The 24,918-nt window shown below is 37.9% G+C and overlaps 3 protein-coding genes and 2 long non-coding RNA genes across 5 annotated transcripts; 4 read left to right on the forward strand and 1 right to left on the reverse strand.

Moving 5' to 3' along the window:
* The first annotated feature begins 2,509 nt into the window (after positions 1-2,509).
* On the forward strand, positions 2,510-4,118 carry LOC148696021 (uncharacterized). The gene is made up of 2 exons (XR_015964223.1): positions 2,510-2,766; positions 3,247-4,118. It is a non-coding gene; the product is annotated as an uncharacterized LOC148696021 (long non-coding RNA).
* Positions 4,119-4,703: 585 nt separating this feature from the next.
* Positions 4,704-9,274, forward strand: LOC148696022 (uncharacterized). Its single transcript, XR_015964222.1, has 3 exons — positions 4,704-5,161; positions 5,849-7,518; positions 8,852-9,274. It is a non-coding gene; the product is annotated as an uncharacterized LOC148696022 (long non-coding RNA).
* Positions 9,275-13,127: 3,853 nt separating this feature from the next.
* On the forward strand, positions 13,128-18,596 carry LOC137734765 (uncharacterized). Its single transcript, XM_068474050.2, has 6 exons — positions 13,128-13,515; positions 13,851-13,913; positions 16,996-17,074; positions 17,699-17,790; positions 17,908-18,007; positions 18,208-18,596. Exons 1-6 carry the CDS (start codon positions 13,228-13,230, stop codon positions 18,414-18,416), a joined length of 831 nt encoding a protein of 276 aa, XP_068330151.1. The 5' UTR covers positions 13,128-13,227; the 3' UTR covers positions 18,417-18,596.
* Positions 18,597-18,647: 51 nt separating this feature from the next.
* On the forward strand, positions 18,648-19,707 carry LOC137734766 (actin-depolymerizing factor 7). The gene is made up of 3 exons (XM_068474051.2): positions 18,648-18,872; positions 19,052-19,302; positions 19,399-19,707. The coding sequence occupies exons 1-3, from the start codon at positions 18,870-18,872 to the stop codon at positions 19,547-19,549; spliced, it is 405 nt and encodes a 134-aa protein (XP_068330152.1). The 5' UTR covers positions 18,648-18,869; the 3' UTR covers positions 19,550-19,707.
* A 572-nt stretch (positions 19,708-20,279) lies between these two features.
* On the reverse strand, positions 20,280-24,718 carry LOC137734817 (uncharacterized). Its single transcript, XM_068474108.2, has 6 exons — positions 23,956-24,718; positions 21,889-22,484; positions 21,493-21,685; positions 21,228-21,292; positions 20,880-21,090; positions 20,280-20,796 (listed from the first exon to the last, which is right to left on the reverse strand). The coding sequence occupies exons 1-6, from the start codon at positions 24,118-24,120 to the stop codon at positions 20,413-20,415; spliced, it is 1,614 nt and encodes a 537-aa protein (XP_068330209.1). The 5' UTR covers positions 24,121-24,718; the 3' UTR covers positions 20,280-20,412.
* Between the last annotated feature and the right edge of the window lie 200 nt (positions 24,719-24,918).

Consider the following 24,918-nt stretch of genomic DNA (forward strand, 5'->3'; position numbering starts at 1 on the left):
GAAATTCGAAACTTGTGAGAATGTTGAATAACTACTTACTACTTGTATTTGATTATCTCGGATATAATTTGTGTCTCAATAGAAAATCAAAACTCGTGGAATGTTGATTAAGTATGTTAGTTACCATTTGTGTTTAATTATTTAGGAGATAATTAATGTCTCATTCGAAATTCGGAACTTGAGTGAATGTTGATCAACTATGTTAGTCACCATTTGTATTTAATTATCTAGGAGATAATTTATGTCTCATTCGAAATTTGAAACTTGTGTAAATGTTATCAACTATGTTTGTAAGCACTTTGTTTAATTATCTAGGAGATCATTTCTCATTCAGACAGTAAACGTTTTGAAGATTATTTTGTTGTGCCTTGGCCCGTTCGTTAGTGCGGAACCGAGATTCAGATTACAACCTCACCAAAATCACACACAGTTGAACAAAATAAAATACAAGAAATAAAGACACAGAGAAATTTACGAGGTTCGGCAAAAAACTGTCTACGTCCCCGGAGAGATATTGCTCTTCACTATGAGAATAACAGTACAAGTATACATGAGTTAAATCGACATAACCCAATCTCATATCCCTTGTACACCCACTCACAGAATTTTCCCAAGAGCCTCACTCTACCCCAAGAGTTCTTTCACTAGAATACTTTTCACTCTAGCTCTCTTGATTTTCTCTCAACCCATGTTCAACCTTTTCCATGGGAGAGCCGAATGCTCTCCCCCTTGGATGCTCTTTTTCACCTTCATCCTTTCCTTCTCCTTTGGCAAGTCATTTAAATAAAATCAACCCACTTTTCTTCTCCTCCTTTCATCTATCCGAAAGCCACAAAACATTGCTTTGAAAAAGCCACAAAACATGGCTTTGAAAAAGCCACAAAACATTGCTTTCAAAAAGCCACAAAACATGGCTTTGAAAAAAGCCACAAAACATGGCACTAATTTGGCCACTATCCAACAATCTCCACCTTGGCCAAATTGTACCAAAGTCCATTGGCCTTACGTACCAGCATGCACACTCTGAATTAACCTCGTTGGTCCTGTTCCGATTCAGTCACTGCCAATGCATGTGCAGCTGCTGCAAGCAAAAAAAACATTTAGCTTCAGACAGGATCTCGACACATCCTCGTCTCCTCCAGCAGGTTTTCCTCCTCTTCATTGTCTGCAACTTGGAAACTTGTCAGTGCACCCATTTCCAGCAACACCCGTCGAGCCAGACAAACATTCCCACACTTCCTCCTACCTCAGGACCTTCTCATCACCTGTGAATCCCATAGCTCCACCTGCTGCAAAACCCCTGCAACACTTGAGACTAAACATCACCAGGAGAAGTGTTGCTTCGAGTACCTAGAGGGCATACTCAAAGTCTTCCACCACAAACTTGCTAACCCGGCCTTGCACCCGTAGCACTGTGGACCCTTGCCTCCGGAACCGGATCCGAACCTGCTGTCTCTCTCAGATCCTCTTTCCAATTTTCTTCCACGATTTCAACCTTGAATAGCTTAAGCAGTCTTGTGCCCACCATCATCCATGGTCTCTTGTGTGTATCATTCCACACCAAAGAAGCTTGCACTTGCTCCAAACTTACTGTTTCTTTCCTTGCAGTAAAGTTTCACAAGGTTCTCGTACAAATCTGAAAGTGAGGTAAGAAGAAAGAGGCCTTTGTCTTCTTCCTCAACATCAACTTTCGCAGTTGATCCAAGCATCCCTAAACACGGCTTCCATTTCTTCAGGCTTCCATTACTCTCCTTTACCAAGAGCAAAACCGCCTCTCCCTTTAAACTGCTCAACTGAAAATTCCATGGTGAACAACAAATCTGGACCTCCAACGAACCAAAGCCCCCAACGATGCTCTGATACCAATTGTTGTGCCTTGGCCCGTTCGTTAGTGCGGAACCGAGATTCAGATTACAACCTCACCAAAATCACACACAGTTGAACAAAATAAAATACAAGAAATAAAGACACATAGAAATTTACGAGGTTCGGCAAAAAACTGCCTACGTCCCCGGAGAGATATTGCTCTTCACTATGAGAATAACAGTACAAGTATACATGAGTTAAATCGACATAACCCAATCTCATATCCCTTGTACACCCACTCACAGAATTTTCCCAAGAGCCTCACTCTACCCCAAGAGTTCTTTCACTAGAATACTTTTCACTCTAACTCTCTTGATTTTCTCTCAACCCATGTTCAACCTTTTCCATGGGAGAGCCGAATGCTCTCCCCCTTGGATGCTCTTTTTCACCTTCATCCTTTCCTTCTCCTTTGGCAAGTCATTTAAATAAAAACAACCCACTTTTCTTCTCCTCCTTTCATCCATCCGAAAGCCACAAAACATTGCTTTGAAAAAGCCACAAAACATGGCTTTGAAAAAGCCACAAAACATTGCTTTCAAAAAGCCACAAAACATGGCACTAATTTGGCCACTATCCAACATATTTCACAAATATAAAAGATATCTTGGAGAAGCTTCTGTCTGAACTTATATATTGGTGGAAACCGAGCCTAGAAATAACATTTTTCATCCCCATTTTGGAGCTAGCTTGCTAGAAACTGGAAAATGTGATAATTTTGAGCATCTCTAAATATCTCTTTCTTTTTCTTTTCATAGGATAATTCTGGTTTGTTTAAAAACCTTTTACAAGAACTGATGCAGAAGGAAAGCTTGTCTGGTGTACCTCACATGCCAGTTTTTGTTTCATTAGTGGAAAGAGAAGGAGAAACTTTTATGGGTCAAGAAGCAATATACAAAAAGTGTAAGTGTATTTTACTAGCTGCAAATTAGTGTCAGCGGCTGAGTATTTATATTCTTTTTAATTTATTACTTCGTTTTTCTATGTAAATTTGAGTGTAATGATGTAAAAACTATAAGCTCTTTATAAATATAGTTTAGTATGAATAATAATTAGTCATGATGTACCCTATTGGGATTTTGTAGCCGTTTCGGTATTATTATTTATTTAATAATATTCTTATTATCTCGTAATCTTGTTTGCAACATCAAAACTCCACTTGACACTAATAACAAGTGATAGATATAATTAAGTTGCACAATCGCGAGTCCTTATAAATTAGAATTGAACTCGCATCATCTTGGGAGTGAAAAATTAAGATATTTCATTAACAAAATATTACTGGTAATTGATTATCACCTAATATTACACTTGCTAGAAGATTTATGGTTAAAAAAAAATATTACTAGTAGATTTTGAGAATTCGAAGATTGATACCAGCAGGGTTCTTAAAGTTTTTCGAGAAGATGGCCCTGGTTTTGATACAAAGGCGGCTGTGGTTGAGTTGCGTATAGAGGTTTCAGGGCTTCCTGTGAGGGAAGATGGAATATGGGAGTAAAATTACAAGCAGACAGCAAACACATATGTGCAGGTTGGTTGATGAGATGATTGAGAAAAGGGTATCCAACTACAGCACATACGTTCAACATTTTGATACGCACTTGTGGTTGTGGTGAGGCAGGCTTGGCTAGGAAAGTTGTGGAAAGATTCATCAAATCGAAGACGATTAACTATAGGCCATTTAAACACTCATACAATGCAATTTTGCATTCCCTTCTTGTGGTGAAGCAGTACATGTTGATTGAATGGGTCTATCAACGGATGACAAAGCACGACTGCATGCCGGATGTTGTTTGTTACACTGTAATGCTCACCGGTTATATTGTGGCTGGGGAGCTTGAGACGGCCCAAGGAGTGTTTGATGAGATGATCGCTAATGGGCAGCTTCCGAATGTATTTATATACAATGCTATCATTCGTGGGATTTGTATGGCAAGAAAGTTTGAGGAAGTGTGCTTCGTGCTCAACTCAAGGTTATGGAATCCAGAGGCTCCAATCCAAATTTTACCGTGCACAACATCTATAAGTTATTTGCGAAATGTTGAAAAGCTTGCTGAAGCTCATAAAGTAATAACACATATGATGAAGAAAAGGCAATATGTCCATCTACTTTCAAAATGCAAAGGGTACAAGACATTAAATTAAAACGGTAAATTCTTTTATTTGCATTATTTACTTGCAATCTTGCATGAAGAAATTAATTGATTTAGCTTGGTTAACAATATGCAGATGAAATCTAGAACTAATTAGTTCAATTTTGTGATTTTGTTGTGCTTCTATAGTGTCTGCCATTTCATTTATAACTATGAACTTGACAAACAGAGTAATATCACCCGAATCATTTTTCTCAATCCACACAGACAAATAAACCTAAATAAATAGAACTTTCGTTGTTATTTTCCAACAAAAATAAATAGGAATAGAAAGAATATACATAAAAATAAAACCACCCTTGAATAGAAAGAATCTCCATATAAAGATTTCAAATGGGGTGAAGTTCCGATCCAATAATGCAATACCATATAGAAAAAATTTATGCATGATATTATATTATTAGATTAAAACGCTATAGTGACAGTAATATCCACTGTGACAACCCGTTCCAAATTTTACGTTTTTATTTTATTTTAAAAGCGTGAATTTACGAAATTGCCCTAGAGGCAAGGACTTTGACTTCTGTTGACCATCGTCTAGAGAGACGTATGACTTATTCTTTTAACATATTCTCGTAATACTCGTGGATGTGAACGCATAGGCGAAAGCCGTTTGCGAGTCCGGATTATAACGGTATAATTACGGACGTTCGAAATTGGTTATTTAAGGTGAAGCCCAATCAGAAAAATGAAAGAAAGAAAAAGAAAGAAAAAAAAAAAAAAATTCCCAGCATTTCCCGTGGGTTTTCCCACTCACGACCACCCATTTTCCAAGGCCGATTCCGGCCAACTCCGGTGGATTTTTTCAATGCCACCACCACCATCTTGAAGCTCTCATTCCCCTCTACAAAACCCACCCAAGAACCACCTTGATTAACCATGGGATGTGGAGGTTTGAGGCCACGAAAGTTGACGAAAATCAATGGTGCTCCGGCCACCCTTTTCGATTTTCCGGCAAATCGGCAAAGCAATGGCCGATGCCACCACTTGGGCTTTGTAGCCCATCATCCCAGGAGCAAAACCCAACCAACCTTGACCCCGTTGGACCACCGTAGACGACGAATCGACGTCGGGAAGTTTTAGGCACCCGCCGGCTTCGTGGGCAAAATTGACCATCTTCCGTCCACTTTTGGACTTCGTGGCAGGTATGAAAGTTGCTCTACTCACTGAGATCTTTATTTCTGTGAAGTTTGAGAATTTTTGGAAATAGTTGGATTTTCCGGCGAATCGGGGCGGCCGACCGCCACCCGCGGCGGCGCGTGGCCAGTGGGCCGCCAATGCTATTTTTAGGCTATGTCGAATGTCTTGAATTCAGTTTTGTTATTAGAATGACATAGGTTGATCGTTGGAACCTAAATTCGTTACGATACATTGTTTGATGAAAATGTGAATCGACGATCTGATCGTTGGATCGTCACCAAACTTGGGTACATTATAATACGTAATATTTAAAGATCATAGGAATTTATGGATCGGGAATCCGATGTACGGATCTTCCCGAATTGGATTTGTAAGTTAGTAAAATAAATGTTCACGGCCACTTGTTTTAGGCAATTGACGGAGATCTGACCGTTGGATCGTAATGAAATTTTAATATGTTATTCTAGAAACATATTGTGGATCGTTGGAAGTTGCTGATTGGAAATCTGATATGCGGATCTTCCGGGTCAGGTTATACAGGGTTGTAAACCCTACCGTCAATCTTTGATCGACGGTTGACTTGTGGTCAATGGGTCTCAAACTATTTTAGAATGTCGTTGAGGTTGTGTTTTATGTGAATTACATATTCTACGGATAAGAGTTCTGAGATGTGATTTGATAATTGGTCACAGGGACCAATCATTCAGGATGCCTCGATGCGTGCGCTAGAGAATCATAGCGTGGACTCCAGGTGAGTGCATCTTTTCCTTTTTATCGTACATATTATTGAGAGTTCTATCGACATCTTTAAATTGATTAGGCATATTACTTTCATATATAATTATTGTGAATGCTTGAAGTACTATGTGAACTACGAATGACTTGATCCCTGTTTAGGGTACGTAGGCAGTCTAACGAGACGTTAGATGCAGCCATAAAATATTTGAGACAAAAGCCTTGCTTGGGAAATTGAGTAATGCGAAGGAAATTGATTAAGGCAAGTTTTAGTTTTTTTGAATTAGTTAGTTAAATTAGTGTTAATTGGGTTGTCATGAATAATTATCCTTGAAAATAAGTAGTTTGGGAGTAGGGCGTTATTGATTGTACACTTCACACTATATTGTTTATAATTGAAAATGCTATGACATGGTTGAGTGGTAGTTTGCATCATGATATATCCATATGTATATTACTTGCATATAATTATTGGGAATGCTTTCAAGTGCAAAGGTGAACTCAGGACACCCAGGTAAGTTGAGGTGAGTTTATGGTACTAGTTGAATCGATTGCGTTATAGCATGACTACAGTTATGAGTTAGGCAACTTCAATACGGTCGTCTGGTTGCCATGAGTTGCACATGTTATATTGAGATGCATTGAGAGCTCATAAACCTGCACCTCGGTGTTAGTGCTCCCGCCCGTGGACAGGGCACAGTCCTTCACGTGATGTTCACCTCCCGCACCTTACACTCACCTTGGATCCAAGGTAGGTGCACAGTTCTATCGTACAGACCACTTTAGGTGGTTCCGACTTGTAGGTGACCCGCGATTATTCGCCCAGTCTTCACGTGATCGTAGCACTTGAGCGTATTTATTTACACCTAGTCCTGTCGTACAGACCACTTTAGGTGGTTTCGACTCGTGTGCAGGTATACTTATTGAGCTATTGGCTAGCCAGGATTGACGAGATATGGATAAGTCGTACAGGTCACTATAGGTGACTCCGACTTATATGCTAGCCAGGATTGACGAGATATGGATAAGTCGTACAAGTCACTATAGGTGACTCCGACTTATATGCTAGTCAGGATTGACGAGATATGGATAAGTCGTACAGGTCACTATAGGTGACTCCGACTTATATGCTAGCCAGGATTGATGAGATATGGATAAGTCGTACAGGTCACTATAGGTGACTCCGACTTATATGCTAGTCAGGATTGACGAGATATGGATAAGTTGTACAGGTCACTATAGGTGACTCCGACTTATATACTAGCCATGATTGATGAGATACGGATAAGTTGTACATGTCATTTTAGCTGACTCTGACTGATATATCACTTTGTATTGATTTAGTTCATTTGGCCTACTTATTAATGTATGGTGGATGTGATGGCAAACCGTGGTTTTGGTCATTTCCAAGTATGGTTTGGATATATGTATATATGTTGTACTGTCTTATGGAAAACGATACGGGTTTTACATTTAGGGGCATTACTTTTTGAGAGGTAGTAACTTTGGGAAGCTTGGTTTTATTGCTTACTCACACCTTCTGTTTGGTGCCCTCCAGGTTTTAGCTGCTGAGTTTGTATTGACAAGAATCTATGGCGAATCTTAGTATTGATGGATATTTTTGAGGGTATGATTCTTACCCACATTACTGCACCTTACTTATGCTCTGACATCGCGTGTGAAATGGGTTCACTCCCACTCGTAGCGCACTCTGGTACTTAGACACTTTTAGATTCAAATTTATTCACTTTTTATGCACTATCACATTTTATGGCTTCGTCACCTTCCAGGTGTCGGCCAGCACAGCTCGATTCAGAGTCCGAGTGGACTTTCTGGGTCGGGGTGTGTCATCCACCCATTCCATATAACTTCTTGTTGTTGGGGGTGTGTAGAGTTGATGGTTTGAGAAGGATTGCCGTTGTTTTTGGAAGCGAAAAAAACAAGGATTGCTCTAGAAACCATGTAAAACTTAAGAACACAAGATTTCACTTCAATGGCATACCTGTTGGAGGATGAAGAGGAGTTCGTCTAAGCCACACAATGAGCAATCTAATTTGGTATCAAATTCGCACTTCACGATATTCAAACCGAAGATCTTTTATTTACAAGTAAAGAGAAATATTATCTGACCATCGTACTGAATGGCATGATGCATATATTTATATTAATGGTTTCAAGATTACATTCAGAGTTTGAAAAAACTCTAATTACATTGAACATTTGAAATTCAAAATACAAACAAAAATCAAACAAAGGATTATACGCTTTAGCTTATAACAAACATTTGAAAACAAGTCCTACAAACATGGAATAACTGAAAAGATAAGAGTTCCAAGTGAAGCAAAACTCCTCGAGTTACGTTAACGGTGTTGAAAAATACTATTATTTTATAGTTATTTGATTATTTGAGTTTGCTTGTTAGTTTAATATATGGAGCTAGCTCATTCGAATTAGGGTTTCTAGGTTTTGCTCTTTATAAATATAGCTTATAGTTTAGTATGAATAATAGATTAGTCACGATATAACTTCTTGAAATTTTGTAGCCGTTTCGCCTTTTTTGTTTATTTAATAATATTCTTATTATCTCGTAGTCTTGTTTGCAACAGCAAAACTCCTCTTGACAATAACAAGTGATAGATATAATTAAGTTGCACAATCGCGAGTCCTTATAAATTAGAATTGAACTCACGTTATCTATGGGAGTGAAAAATTAAGATATTTCCTTAACAAAATATTACTGGTAATTGATTATCACCTAATATTACACTTACTAGAAGATTTATGGTTAAAAAAAATATTACTAGTAGATTTTGAGAATTCGAAGATTGATACCAGCAGGGTTCTTAAAGTTCTTCGAGAAGATGGCCCTGGTGTTGATACAAAGGTGGCTGTGGGTGAGTTGCGTATAGAGGTTTCAGGGCTTCCTCTGACGGAAATTCTGTTTGAATTTTTTGAAGCAGATGGATTATGGGAGTAAAATTACAAGCACACAGCAAACACATATGTGGAGGTTGGTTGATGAGATGATTGAGAAAAGGGTATGCAACTACTGCATATACGTTCAACATTTTGATACGCACTTGTGGTGACACAGGCTCCAATCCAGAGGCAAGAAAGTTTGAGGAGGTGGATGGCAAGAAAGTTTGACGATTTGTATGGCAAGAAAGTTTGAGGAAGTGTGCTCCATGCTCAAGGTTATGGAATCCAGAGGCTCCAATCCAAATTTTACCGTGTTCAACATCTATAAGTTATTTGCAAAATGTTGAAAAGCTTGCTGAATCTCATAAAGTAATAACACATATGATGGAGAAAAGGCAATATGTCCATCTACTTTCAAAATTCAAAGGATACAAGACATATTAAAACGGTAAATTCTTTTATTTGCATTATTTACTTGCAATCTTGCATGAAGAAATTAATTGATTTAGCTTGGTTAACAATATGTAGATGAAATCTAGAACTAATTAGTTCAATTTTGTGATTTTGTTTTGCTTTTGTAGTGTGCCATATCATTTAAAACTAGGAACTTGACAAACAAAGTAATATCACCCGAATCATTTTTCTCAATCCACACAGGCAAATAAACCTAAATAAATAGAACTTTCGTTGTTATTTTCCAACAAAAATAAATAGGAATAGAAAAAATAAAACCACCCTAGAATAGAAAGAATCTCCATAGAACGATTTCAAATGGGGTGAAGTTCTGATCCAATAATGCAATAAAATTTATACATAATATTATATTATTAGATAAAAACGCGATAGTGACAGCAATATCCACCCATTCCATATAACTTATTCTTTTTTTATTTGCTAATAATAACTTTTATAGTACGATTACACAACTTTTGTATCATTGACGGCAAAGTAGGATTCTTTCCATTCCTATTACCATCCTCTTCTATCCCCTCCTCTCACACTTTTTTTTATATCTTATTCTCTATATAAAAAGGGGTGTGCTATCCACACATCTCATTTTACTTCTCACACACCTCTTAATAATTTATGTCCGTTGATCTTCCTCAATTCATCTGATCCGACGGTCGAAAATTAAAAAAGTGTATGAGAAGTAAAATAGGGTGTGTGGATATCACAACCCTATAAAAAAATTCAAAACAAAATGCAAACATGGTATAATCATAACCATTTAAATAGGAGGGATAGAAGGAGGAGAAATTAGGATGGAAGAAAATCCTATTCAAAATGATGTTAAGTGAATATAATTTGCTGTAAAGAGCCATGATAATCGTCATAATGATGTCACAATTTAATAATATATTATTACGTGAAAGACCAAAAACAGACACTTCACATTACACTTTTAGACGGAGAAATCATGTGACTGAATACGATCCCATCGCTACTATAGAATACGTGGCTTGCCGCTTTTTTGTAGAAAGTAACATGATTTATTTCTATGTATTATATAAGGTAAAGTTATTCATATATTCATTTTTTTAATATTTAATTAATTATTTTGTATATTATAAATTTAATATATCAGACTGTATTTTCAATACATTGACAAATTTCTATTTCTACAGAGTCAAATCCTATTTAATTAAATTTAAAAAATAATGTCATATCACGGATCCTTTTACAAAGTTACCAAACTAATAATAGAAGCATTTTCGTAAATTCACACTCGATTCATCCAACCTACGTGGTGCACCTAATGCTACAGCGCAAACTTGGTTGGTCAAGTCTTCCAGCAAGGACTCTTGCCCAAAGATGACAGCCCTGTAGCGATGGAGCTTTGTCATCAGTCTCCGGTGTAGTCCCATCAGCAAGAGGCACGGGTTGCGCAGAGGGCAACGTGGGTGATAGTGCCAACTCTGGGTGGCCACAGAAACAGCGGGCAGCAAAGGTGGAGCAGTGAGGATACTCGTCGGATCCTATTTGCGAAGATTCTGAAAATTCTTAAATCATAGTTATTCATTTTACATTGTGATAATAACTTATTGTAATTTTTTATTTAAAATTAAATATAAAAAATATTTGATGAAAGCTGACTATACGTTGCATGTTGCACGATAAAGGAATATGATTAAATAACTCTCAAGATCTTCATTAAAAAATCCGGTGAAAATCCTCTCTCAAAGTCGAGGTACCACGGGTACAAAAACCAAGTCATTTTGTACGACAGGGAGAAAGAAATGGGTAGTCATCCTCGTTGAGTCGAAGCCATTTCATCAGAAACCGTAAAGGCGTAAAGTTATAGATAAATAAATAAAAATAAAATAACACCACCCTTGAATTAAGTCTAGCAACGCCAAAAGTGAATAGGATGAATCTCCATATAAAGATTTCAAATTTATGAGGAGAGATTTCGTTTGGAAGACCTTTCTCAGATAAAGCAATGTACTCATGTATCTTTACGATTGAGATGTCAATTCAAAGTATTTGATCCAACAGAAAAAGATAACAATTCAAACAAAAATTCTTAGGTGCTCCGATTATCAGTATTTTCGGTGTTTTTACTATAAGATCTTGATTTATGTAGTTTTTAAACAAAAATTTAACAGTTAAAACACTTAAAATATTAAATAATCTAGAGAACCAAGAAAGTCACTCTTCCTTAAATATGCTTGCTTCTCTAAAGCAGTTTATGGGAAACAGGTTAAATGTCGGGTGAAATTCCTATTTAATAACGTAATATTTTATGGAAAGAAATTATGCACGATATATTTTTTTTAAACAAGTGATAATATCTACATTAATGAGAATCGAACCTAAGACCTTTCACTTATATTGTAGTACTAAGTGTCACATAATATTATATTATTAGATCAAAACATTACAGTAACTATATATCTACCCATTTCATATTAGTTTTACTTTTTTTATTTGCTAAGAATGACTTTTATATTTGTTAAAGAAAATGACTTTTATAATACGAATATACAACTTTTGTATCATTGCTGGGATGGCATCATCAAGTAAATATAATTTGCTCTAAAGAGCCAGATCAATTTATATGAAATATGAATAAAAGCCATAATGTAAGTCCATCTTGTGCCTTTACCAAGTCTAATAATAAAAGCCAATTGACTAAGTACTAGTTTGATACTGAAGTACTTTTATAAAAAGTGAGTATAAAAAAAAAAAGTTGAGCCAAAAAAAATGTTTGGTAAACACTTAAAAACAGATTATTTTCACGGTTTTTGGTGGAAAAAAAAAAGCTAAAAACGTGAAACAGCAAAAATAAGTTTATTCTCACAGCACAAGAAAAACAGTTTTTTTTTAAAACACAGTAATACCAAACCAACCCTAAGAGCTCATACAGAACCACTGAAATTGTAGCCTTGACGACAAAATAGTCAGAATGAACTTCGACATAGGAAAGTTCATTGCGTTTATTGTCCGCATCTCGGCCCGTGTATTCAGTCTTTAATTATAGAAAGGGAGACAAATGATTGAATCTCGCCTCTTTGTCCTCCATTCGACATTAAGTTGTGGATTCATTATCCATCCTTTGGAAGACCCACAAAATCGCTTCTTTGGTGATTCTAATTGCAAACAAGGGACTTGGTTGTTCATGAAATCATATGCATTCCATTTAATGAACTTGTATGAAGTTGTCAATTCTCATTTAACTTTAATTTTAACCGATTACACTCTTTAACTTTTATAATTAATCGATTACTCCTTTGAAATTTTAATTTAAACCCATTATCCCCATAAACTTCTATAAATAGCTCATTACCCCTTGACGTTAGATTTTAAAAATATTCATCCAAAATTTCATTCATCTTGATCACGGAAACAACTCATGACAACTGTATAAGGGCAAAATAATGGAAAATTGAATGAAAGTTTTTAAAATCTAAATGCCATAGGGAGAATTGACTATTTATAAAAGTTCCGATGGGAATTGGCTAAAATTAAAGTTCAAAGAGAAATTTACTAATTACAAAAGTTTAAAAAGATAATCAGCTAAAATTAAAGTTTAGAAGAAAAATTGATAGCTCTGTACAAATTCAAGAGCAAATTAACAAATATCTAATTTGTAAAATGAACAGATGTTCAGTTTTTAACTCTCAAAATCATCCAACTTGTTATTGTTTTGTTTCGGTATATGAAGCATGTTGTCCTGGTCACTAGTCACCGGTCACCGTCACGGCTAATCAAAGGTATAAAAATGTAAAAACTGAGACTCTAGGGCTGATTTTAAAAACCAACAAAAATAACGGGGTGTAAAATGTGATTACATATTATACCTAAGAAACTTACGGTGGTTGTGGCCGCAGCTGATCTCCCGTCCCCTTGAACCCTTTCCTGCTTCTCCCAAAACCCTCCCGACCCCCCAACGCTCTCGTTTCGGCGTCTCACAAAAATGGTGAGCAAGAGACAGAGAGAAGCTCGCAGGAAATTCAGAGCAGAACACCCAGAACTGGCTAAACAGCCAACGCCCCCAAAAGACCCAACCAAGAAGAAAGAGAAGAAGAGCTCCTTCAAGCGCAAGAAGGCACCCAGCGACCCAGCCAAATCCAGCAAAAACCCCCATAGAAAACACCCCCTCAGAGTGCCCGGCATGAAGCCTGGAGATAGCTGCTTCATCTGTAAATCCACCGAACATATCGCCAAGCTCTGCCCCGAGAAAGTTCAGTGGGACAAGCACAAGGTGTGGTCTTTTTTCAATTTTCTGATTTAGTTCGAGTTTTCTTTATCTGGGTATATCTCCGATTGATGAAACTTGGAATATGTTGTCAAATCGAAATTCATGTGGGTAACTGGGAAAATGGATTATAAATGCATATGACTTTGTGGGTATGTTTTGTTTTAGCTCTTAGTGATTGGAAATGGTGGTGGGCGCTCGAATCGAATTTGGTTTTTTGCAGAAAATAGTGGAATTGGTGTTTTTTTATTTGAAATATGGTTATTTATGGTGTGGAGACTGGACTGTGGAGTGGATGAAATTCCCGTTTTGATATTGTTGTGATTATCTGATTCTTGCAGATATGTTTATATTGTCGCCAACGTGGGCATAGCATCAAGAATTGCCTTAACAAGAAAGACGATTCCGTTGTTAAAACCCAAAGAACCACAAGAAACCTGAGCAAGGAGAAAAACTGATGCACACTATTTTCAGGAAGGATTTGCTAATTAATTCAAAGATGATAATGGCCTTTTAAAAGGCTTTACAAGATAAAGGAATGTAAATGCAACAGCCCACGATTTTACAGCTCCTAGAATCGTGGTATTTGACTAAGCTTGAAACTGAAAGTGCAACAAACCTGTTCCTAAGAATCAGGCATTTATTAACAGCTACAAAACCAACTACGTGAGTAGCCCTAGAAACAAGGAAACCTAAGCCAACAACTTTAACATCCTCCCTTAAACTGAATACCAAGTTATTCAGTTTACTGTTGGATAAGAACCAACACCCATCAAACTTCGCAATTTCACGAACACATCAAACTTCAAGGGCTTTGTAAGAATATCTGCAACTTGCTCCTGGGTTGAACACTGAACCAATTCCACAGTTCCCTCCTTCGTAAGATCACGAAGAAAATGAAAGCGAACATCAATGTGTTTGCTACGACCATGCAAGATTGGATTTCTTGAGAGTTTGATGGTTGATACGTTGTCACAGAACAACACCGTAGCCTTGCTTTGATCATAACCTAGTTCCCTTAGAACTCTTCTTAGCCAGATAGCTTGACAAGCACCAGACGCTGCAGCAATGAACTCAGCCTCAGTGGTGGAAAGAGTGACCACTGGCTGTTTCTTCGAGGACCAAGATACAGCACCTGAGCTCATTAAAAACACATACCCCGAAGTGCTCTTCCTGTCATCTTGATCACCTGCATAATCACTATCCATGTATCCCAGAAGCTCTTCATTTCCTCCCTTCTTATAGAACACCCCGAAACCAATAGTCCCCTTCACATATCTCAATACTCTTTTTGCTGCCTGTAAATGCATTTCAGTAGGCCTCTCCATGTACCTACTGATCAAACTCACTACATATGTCATATCCGGACGTGTAGCAATCAGATACATAAGACTTCCAACAATTTGTTTGTAAAAAGTGCTGTCTACCCTAACTCCACCTTCGTCCTTCACCAGCTTGAATCCAGGAACTACTGGATTATTCACTGGATTGCATTGATCCATTCTGAACCTGTCGAGCACCTCCTGCGCATATTTTCGTTGCCCAATGAAGATACCATCAGATCTCTGCGATACCTCAATGCCAAGAAAGTACTTCATCTTTCCAAGATCCGTCATATCAAATTCTATCATCATAGACTGTTTGAAATCTTTGAACATAACTTCATCATTTCCAGTAAATATGAGATCATCAACATATAGACAAATAATCAAAACTTTACCTCCCTCTGCTGCTTTGATGAACAAAGTATGTTCATATAGACACTTCTTGAAACCTTCATTAATAAAGTAAGTCTCTATACGGCTGTACCAAGCTCGTGGAGCTTGTTTAAGACCGTACAAGGCTTTCTTAAGCTTGTACACTTTGTGTTCTTGTCCCGTTTTTTCATAGCCAGGAGGCTGAGCAACAAAGACTTCCTCATTTATCTCTCCATGCAAAAATGCAGACTTGACGTCTAGTTGATAGATCTCCCATCCCTTTTGAGCAGCCATCGAAATCACAACTCGAATCGTGTCTAGTCTCGCTACAGGTGCAAATACCTCATCATAATCTATCCCATACTTTTGGCTGTACCCTTTTGCAACGAGTCGCGCCTTGTATTTGTCGACTTCTCCATTCTCATTGAGTTTCGTCTTGTAGACCCACTTCACCCCGATAACTTTACTGCCAGTTGGTAACTCTGTAAGTTCCCACGTATCGTTTCTTTCTATTGCCTCGATCTCCACGTTCATGGCTGCCCTCCATTTCTCATTTTTTACTGCATCTTCATAAAACATGGGATCACTGTCAATGAACAAAGCCAAGTTGACAAAGTCTTCTTCCTCAGAAAGGCCTTGCCCACTCTCATAATCATTCATCCATGTTGGCGGTCTTCGTGTCCGTGCCTCATGAGGTGAATCTTCTTGAGCACCATGATCCACCTCTTCGACATCTTCACTGTCTTCAGTTTCACCACTGTCCTCATATTCTTCAGTGCTTGTTCATCCATGGTATGCCTACTCATTCGTTGTTCATGGACGAGTAAACTACTTTGAAATTCGTCAATGGACAGAATGTCAATATCATTGGACTCCTCTATGGAGCACACAACATAATCAAATTTAGGCGTCATGGACCGTAAAATCTTCTCAATGACCACCACATCACCCATCTGTTCTCCATGAAATCTCATCTTGTTGGCAATGGTGAGTGTTCTTGCAAAATAGTCATTCACTGACTCTCCTGTCTTCATGTGAAGTACCTCAAACTCTTTACGAAGAGCTTGCAGTTGTGCACGTTTTACACGAGCCGTGCCTTGATATTTTTGCTTCAAGGAGTCCCAAATGTCCTTCGATGTGTCCTTCTTCAAGATTGTCTCCAATATCGATCGATCGATAGCTTGAAACAGATAATTCTTCGCCTTTAGATCTTTAAGCCTGTGCTCCTCGATCGCCTTCTTCTGTGTCTCTGTAGGATCCACTCCTTCTGCTGCTGCAGGAATCCCAACTTCCACCAGACCCCAGTACTCTTTGGATCGCAGAAAATTCTCCATGAGCATGCTCCAATGATCATAGTGCCCATCAAACTTAGGAATGGCTGGCTGCACGAAACTGCTTTCACCAGCCATATTGTTACTCCTTCTCACTGAACTCGTGTTTGATTTAAGACTTTGATCAGGCCCCGTGGTGGGGCTCTGATACCAGATGTTAAAACCCAAAGAACCACAAGAAACCTGAGCAAGGAGAAAAACTGATGCACACTATTTTCAGGAAGGATTTGCTAATTAATTCAAAGATGATAATGGCCTTTTAAAAGGCTTTACAAGATAAAGGAATGTAAATGCAACAGCCCACGATTTTACAGCTCCTAGAATCGTGGTATTTGACTAAGCTTGAAACTGAAAGTGCAACAAACCTGTTCCTAAGAATCAGGCATTTATTAACAGCTACAAAACCAACTACGTGAGTAGCCCTAGAAACAAGGAAACCTAAGCCAACAACTTTAACATCCGTGGCTGAGAAGTTATGTTATAATTGTGGGGAAAATGGGCATTCGCTTTCTAATTGCCCCTATCCTCTTGAAGACGGTAACCCTTCTAATCATTTAGAGTGCATCAAATAGGTTTATTACTCGGATGATTCGTGCAGAAAACTGTGTTATGTGGTGTGTTTGTGTAGTAGTGTATCACACATCTCGCTCAACCGCTTTATACTCTGCATGACAGCATGCATTTGAAGTTTACATGAGCAATGCAAAGGTTTACATAGCATTACCGGACGTACTTTATTAGCAAGCACTAAGTTTGAACAATTTCCAGCTAAAATCATTTACCTTTACTGAATTTGGTAATCCCCGCGCTAAGTTATTTGAATGGAAGCTTGAAGAAACAGGAACTTGAATAGTTTGGAGGTTTTAAGTGAATTATTGTTATCCGGAACTGCATGCTACCGAAGAGAAGTCTTTCATTGTGTGTTATTTTTTGTTATCCAGATAAATACAAATGGGATATTTGTTTATCGTATTTTTTATATTTCAAATTGTATATGTCATGTTGAAGCACATTTGATTATCAACCAAATTTATCATCAATTGGGTTTGATGGCTCTAATGAGGATCCGGTTACACATAGGACATAAGTCAATCTGGTGATTTGAACGTTTTTACTTTATGTCATCGCTGCGTTATTCATTTTGTTTATTTGGTAATGCAGGAGGAACTAAATTTGCCAAGTGCTTCATCTGTAATGGGACTGGTCACTTGAGCAAGAACTGCCCTCAAAATACTCATGGGATTTATCCAAAGGTAATTTGATTAACACCTGTGATTTGATTTCGGATTATCCCTTATGTTTGGGCCATCCAAGCCAATGTCCTCCGTGAATGAAATATGACACTTTCCGATATGATTTTCATCTCTCAGGGTGGTAGTTGCAAAATGTGTGGAGGTGTAACACATTTGGCGAAGGATTGTCCAAACAAAAGCAGCAGTTCAATGTCCGCTGGTAGATCTGCTCACTCATGTAAGTTTTCCATCCGAATTCCTTTGTTTTTCCTTGGAGTTCCTGGGAGTTTTCAATTTACTTGTTCAGTGTCTAATCTTCTCACCAAGAAATTAGTAGTAGACTAATTTGACATAAATGCTCAAATTGAGGCATATGTTTCAAGCTTTTCATCGTGATGATCTGGCAGTGTTCTTAGTTTAGTGCCTTTTCTTTTTCAGGGAAAGAAAGTGATCTTCCAAGAGGAAAGGTTACCAAATTTCTGAGTGGAGACGATCTTGAGGATGATTTCAGTTTCATAGATGAGAAGAAAAATGGCGTTACACAAGACAAGTCCGCTGGTACAGTCTGTCCTGCTTCTCTTTCACAAGAAAGCACTGTAAAATCAAAGAAGAAACAAGGACCCAAAGTAGTGAATTTCGTTGGATAGGGATGTTTCACATATGTAGAAGAAATTCATGTCAATTTTCAGTCTTTCCCTTGTATGGCACCGTCCACGATTTTGCCGTAGGTCTAAAATAGTCTGACAGTGTTGAGAAATGATTTTTGTAGTTCTAAATGTAAAATACCTTGAATCGTTAATCTATTTACCGTAATTTGTTTCGAGTTATTTTGCCTAAGATAATGACTTTTCATTTCTTTGGTGTATAAACGTAGTTATGGAGACGATTAGTTGTGGACATGATCAGCCACAGAAGCTTTAGAGAATTCTCAGCCTTTGTTTTGCCCCTTAAAATTCTCTTCCCCTCCGCAATTTTCTGGTCTCAGCCTTTCCCCCCAAAAACAAGGATTTCTCCTTCTGCTGCTAAACTTTCCATCTCTCTTTCTTTTCCGGCCTTCTTCTTCATTTCGCACTACACTCCGTCTCTTTTCCGACGACAAAATGGTATGTCTCAACTCTCTCTCTCTCTCTCAAAACAAATTAATGACTTAAAATGGTCAAGATGCACGTTACAATTCTTTAGCGGGGATGATCTGAATTGAATTTTACGTCGTTTCCCTCAAATATGTATTACGTACAAGGTTTTTTATGAAAGGTTGTTTGGTTGGTTTGGTTTGGGGTAGGCGTCCGGCATGGCCGTGAATGATGAATGCAAGCTCAAGTTCGTGGAGCTAAAAGCGAAGAGAAACTATCGATTCATCGTATTCAAGATTGACAAACAAGAAGTGGTGGTAGAGAAAGTTGGCAGCCCAGATGAAACATACGAGGATTTCGCGGCGTCGCTGCCTGCTGATGAGTGCCGCTATGCTGTCTTTGATTTTGATTTCACCACTGCTGAGAACTGCCAGAAAAGCAAGATTTTCTTCATTGCATGGTAATCAACTGACTCGGCTAATTTGTTTAGTTCCTTCCTTAATTAACCTTCATTTTCTAAGGTGCTAATGTTATGCATGAAACTTTATTTTCTCAGGTCTCCTGAGACATCAAAGGTGAGAATGAAGATGGTGTATGCAAGCTCTAAAGATCGATTCAAGAGGGAACTCGACGGCATTCAAGTCGAGTTGCAGGCAACTGATCCGAGCGAAATGAGCCTCGACATTATTAAAGGCCGAGCTCTTTAAGTTTAAGCAGCAGATCTTCGACCCTTCCTTGACAATTACATTTGTCTATTTTTCTGAGAAGACATTTTGTGTTTATACTTTTTTCTTCTTTTTTATTTGTTGTATGGGTTCAATACCAACCATGTAGTTTAATGTAATATTATGGATTCTTTTATCAATTTGCAACTTCTTACATCATTGTGTTTAATCTAGTCAATACGATGTTTTATTTATGCTTCAGAAATCTCAAAGTACAAATTCAAGCGGTCGAAAATTCACAATTGAGATCAAGATGACAAGATCCTCACAAGAAAAGAAAATTAAATTTTGATGTGTTTTTAGTGGAAAATCTTTCTGCTAATAACATCCAGAAAGGAGTAATACCTTAGAAATAAGTTAAGTTGTAAGTACCCAGAACTGGTCGTCTACACCAATACATATACATGTGCGTGCATATAACCCTCTCTATGACTGCTCCTGATGAAACTCAAAGTTTGAATTTTTATTGGTTAATTCAGTTTGTACTTCGAATTAATTCAAGAGGAAGAAGAAGATGCAGGAGAACGTGAGCAGTGTTTTTTTTGTGCAGCGTCACGCAATGCGCGCCCTAGGCGATCGCCTCTTCCGGCTCTCCTCAGGGCCGGCATTGCCCTGACATCAAAGGAGAGTGGTAACGAGTATTTCTATTTTTCTTTCAGTTCCCGTCTTCTTTCTTTTCTTTGTTGCAGCATTACACATGGGATTCTATACAAACTCGGAATAAGGTGATATGATTAAAATATGATATTTTTTAGTGAAAAATATTTCTGCTATCCGTAGAAAGTAATTACACAACAAAAATAGTGGAAAATCATCAGCATACATCAGTCTATATAACCCTATCTCTATGATTGCTTACTCTGATTCTCCCAGTAACTTCTCTCCCACGTTTCTACTTGTTTGATTGAGTTTGATTGTCTCCTAAGTACTGCAAAAAGAGTTGCTGGATCATAAGGCGGAGGCATGGCGCATGGATTCCTCTCGGCAGGACCCTTCACCAGAGATTCCATCATAAATTTCTTCTCTAATCCTTGCAATTTCTTCTCTAATCCTTGCGCTTGGCAAACCATTGCCTCCGAGCAGAGCTCAACCGCTTTTCGAGGTATGGTGGGCTTGAACTGTAAGAGCTTTGAGTATTCGCTTAATAGATGAAACATGTAGTCGTACACATAGTCCATCTTCAAATCCTCGTGAATCATTTTTCTTGCTGCCTTTCCAATGGATTGTGCCTGAAGAAACCACAGAAAACCAATGCAATAAGAAAAACGAACACAGAAATCTGCAGAAAGAGCCTAATACTCGAAATTATTACCTTCTTCTTATGACTGTTGCCCCAATCAACAGCAAACTTAATAGATCTGCACTTGTCATCATCTTTTATGGGCCAGTAGTGGTGCACTGGCATCAAACCTCTCGTGAAGAAATCATAGTAACGGGGTTTTACTATAAAGGTAACAGAATCACATGCAAGAATGTATTTTTCACTCACAGACCAAGCAGACCCTTCTATGTAGATCTTATACCTGCAACGATTGTGCATCGAAAAGAAAAAAAAGTCAGGCAATTAGTATAGTGGATCATAGATGTTGACTATAATTAAAGCAGGTGGTTGTACATAGTACGCCAAATTAAACTCCTACTGATAGTGGGATGTTTCTACCTATGAACACATTGGCTTGCCAAATCCGATTGCTTGAAACCTTCCTTTAATTCTTTTAACCAATCCTGCAATTTATTTATGAAGAATACTGTCAGACTCTGAACTATTGCTACATATTGTCAGAATTTTTCTACTAAGCTGCAAACTGTAGGAACAGTTAACCAAAGAAGAAATTGGTTAACGAAACTGTTGCTATAAAAGGCAGATTAGAGGTGCAATAGGAAGTTAGGAACAGTTAAATGAAGGAGGAATTGGTTAATGGTACCTGAGCATAAATACGAGCATTCCAGTCCATCTGGTCGGAAACATTACATTTGACGAGGTCTTTCCTGGTTTCAGCAACAGATGGATTTCCCTTCCAATAAGCATACGGTTCTCTGTCTATCCATTTGCTCCTCTTGTTGCCTTCCTCTAGGTCCTTTAACAAAAGCTCCCATGGCTTTATATTGATCTCAGACCTACAAAACGAACACAGGAATCTACAATGAGTGCACAAAGAGGACTGATACACAATGAGCGACCGTGTACCCAATTGGACAAATTCATTCGCATCACTACCAAAATAGCGATATGTTCACTTAACTTGTAGCACAAGCTATGAATTATGATATCAATGAGAAACATGATTTCAAAAGCAAAAGAAAAGGTCAGGAAGTCTTACCATCCCCAAAATGACCAATCAGGGAAGACAATATCGAGTGAACTGTCATCACCGCAGTAGCGAAACAAGGGTGGCGGAGCAGTGGAATTGGGCCAGCTATAGAACCTTGATAAAATGACGGGCCAGTCAACGCAGTCAAACATGAGCTCCAAATCAGGCACTTTCCCAGGATACCTCCGTAACAATTGTAGGATCCCCCACAATGTAAAAACGTCTCTCGTCTGAAACGAATTCTGATATGTCTCCACGTAAGCCTTGCCATTCATGATCACCAACTTGAAATTGGCCGTACTCTTGGCACTCTGTACCATGTCTTTCGTGATCCCTGTGTGCGCCCATGGCCTTAGGTCCTCGTATATCCAACGGAAGTACTCCGGACACGTTGGTGGTGGTGATGGACTGTCGGGACCTTGCTCTGGGTTGAAGGTGGTAGGGTAGTTTGATGGGCAGGTTCGTGTCAGGTCGTAGGCAGTGCAGTTGAGTGGGAATTCCAACTTGGGTGGGGGCCTTTTGGGAATATTAGGAGTTTTGTGAGGGTAATTTTGGGATGCTCTGGTCGTTACGATTGATCCTTGTGCTGAAGTATCAATTATATTCTATTTGTCACACCAAACAGAAAAAAATTACTCACGTCACATAATAGTCCAATAGTATATTGACGAATAAACCGAAAGAGGTAAGAAATTTGTACTATGTTCCCTATAAAACACAACACCAAAGGTCACCTTCCAATATTTTCTCTAGGCAAAGTATGAGTTTTTTTTGGTTGAAAAACGGGGGCTAAAAGTAAAAGCCTAAACAAACCTACTCGATAATAAATCTAGACCAGGACATTTCAAATCGATCGTCACGAATAAAACTAACTGAACAACAAAAAAGAGTATCAAAATAAAAATTACCTAAATCTAAATCAAGACTATAGGTCACTAAACTGTCCGCCATAAAGAGAAAGTATGAGTTTTTGTTACTAGCTAAGTTTCACTTTGATTCATGCAGTTTCAATTGCCACGACTTAAGTTAATGGCTATCACATTTACAAAGTTAAATTGCTGTCGATGAGTGACCAAGGATTCACAGCAGAGAATAAATGAAAGTTTTTTAACGTTTTAATCTCAACTTAGATATCAAACTCATGGGAAATAAGCATGCATTCCCTTGTCACCTAATAACTAGGAAAACATTTTTGATGTCACGGTTAGTATATGACTTTAAATAGCAACAACTGAAACTATAAACACCAAAAGCGATTTTGGTCGAATTGATATTGTGTTCCAAAAACACTTGCAGAAAGCATTCAAGTGTTTTTTCAAGATCCATTTGAATTTCTACTAAATGATTGGTTTGAACAACATTTTTACCAAAAATACTTTCAATCATTTAAAAGCACTTTCAATCTATTCCATAAATCTTTTTTGGGTGAATTAGTAACTTAAGATTAACATAAATTTCAAATGAAGAAAATGAGGCGGTGCACAACAGCGGGCTCTACGTGCTGGACTACGTAGTCAATTCGCACACTCCCACACCACGTTCACCGACACTCACGGCACATGTTGAGCAGCCCTACATTATTACATTATTAGAATCTGGATTCCCTTTGTAAGGATCTTGAGAATTCGTGAATCGTGTCCGTTCATCGTACATCGTACGATCAGAAATCATTTTAAATATTTTTATTTAAAATTAAATATAAATAATATTTGACAAAAACTAATCACATAATATACGATGAACGAATTTTCACGATTCTCCGGATCCTGTTGGTACATTATTATATCACGGCGTACTATGGATTCGTTTGGCTTTCGTACTTTCTAGCCCTAGTTGTTGTCTTCATTAGACCGCAGTCCAACTTCCATCTATTAAATTCTCTAAGTAAGAAAAATAATATTTCTTCAACTTAATGGTTACTACCAGACTATCAGTAAAGTAATAAAAATAAAAATATTAATAAAAGACCGGGAATGAGTTATTTGGACAAATAAATAAATAAATAAAAGAGCAGGAAATAAAAAATGAATATTGGAAACAGGTGAGTCAGAAACAGTGTGGAGCAAAGAGACTTACAGGGAAGTTGAGAAGGCGCGTACAGACAAACGCACCCAAGCTGAGGAAGACGAAGACGAAGACAGCAGAAAATCTCGCAGGTGACTTCATAAATGGCCGCAACAAGAAGATAGCTTCGGAGAAGTGACTGTACAAGCACCTCTGCATACTGTCGTTCTCTCTCATATATATCTTCTCTGCATACACTCTTAATTACTCTTTTGCCCTCCCTCTTGTTCTCCGAGAACCATGATTCTTATCCCAAGTTGGAATCAGATTCCAGGGATTTGATCTACTGGGCAGGTGGAGGAGCTGGTTTCCTGAAATGGGTCGGGTTTAATTTTGGCTGGTTGAAGCGGTATGGAGCAGATGAAGTTGGCGCATCTGGTTTGGAGCTAATGGAAAAAGGTTGAGTTTTTGTTGGGTAACTGTGTGTGGAATTTGAAATAATACCAGAAGAAGTAGAAGGAGGAGGCAGAGAACTTGCCTAAGAAAATGAAATGAGATCTAGTCTTGTAGATCGTGAGGAGTGAGAGAAGTTGCCTAAGAAAATGGAGAAAATGACCAAATTGAAAAGGATTGTTTTGGTAATAGTAGATCGGAGACTGAGAGAAGAAAAGGAAAGTTGGATCGGAAAAGGACGAAAGGGAGAGATGGGGGAATAAGAACACACAAGGTGAAGGGTCAATACATTTTACAAAGTAGAATGTGGCTCCTCTTTTGGTGCTTCATATTATTCTTCTTTTACCAACATTAGGATCCATTTACAAAACTTTCTAAATTTACCAATTTAGTACCCAACTCTCTATTAGTATCTATTTTCATTTTTCACCATAATTTGTAGGGTAAATAAATAAAGGGTAGAAGAAAAAGAAAAAAAATTATGCATAAATCATTTTGCAAACCGTTTATGCAATTTGTTTTAAAGCTCGTTTGAAAGTGTTTTTAAAAATGATTAAAAACGTTTTTAGATAAAATATTTTT

Source organism: Pyrus communis, chromosome 7 (assembly GCF_041283825.1).
Source record: "Pyrus communis isolate YQ-2024b chromosome 7, ASM4128382v1, whole genome shotgun sequence".
NCBI classification, from domain to species: Eukaryota; Viridiplantae; Streptophyta; class Magnoliopsida; order Rosales; family Rosaceae; genus Pyrus; species Pyrus communis.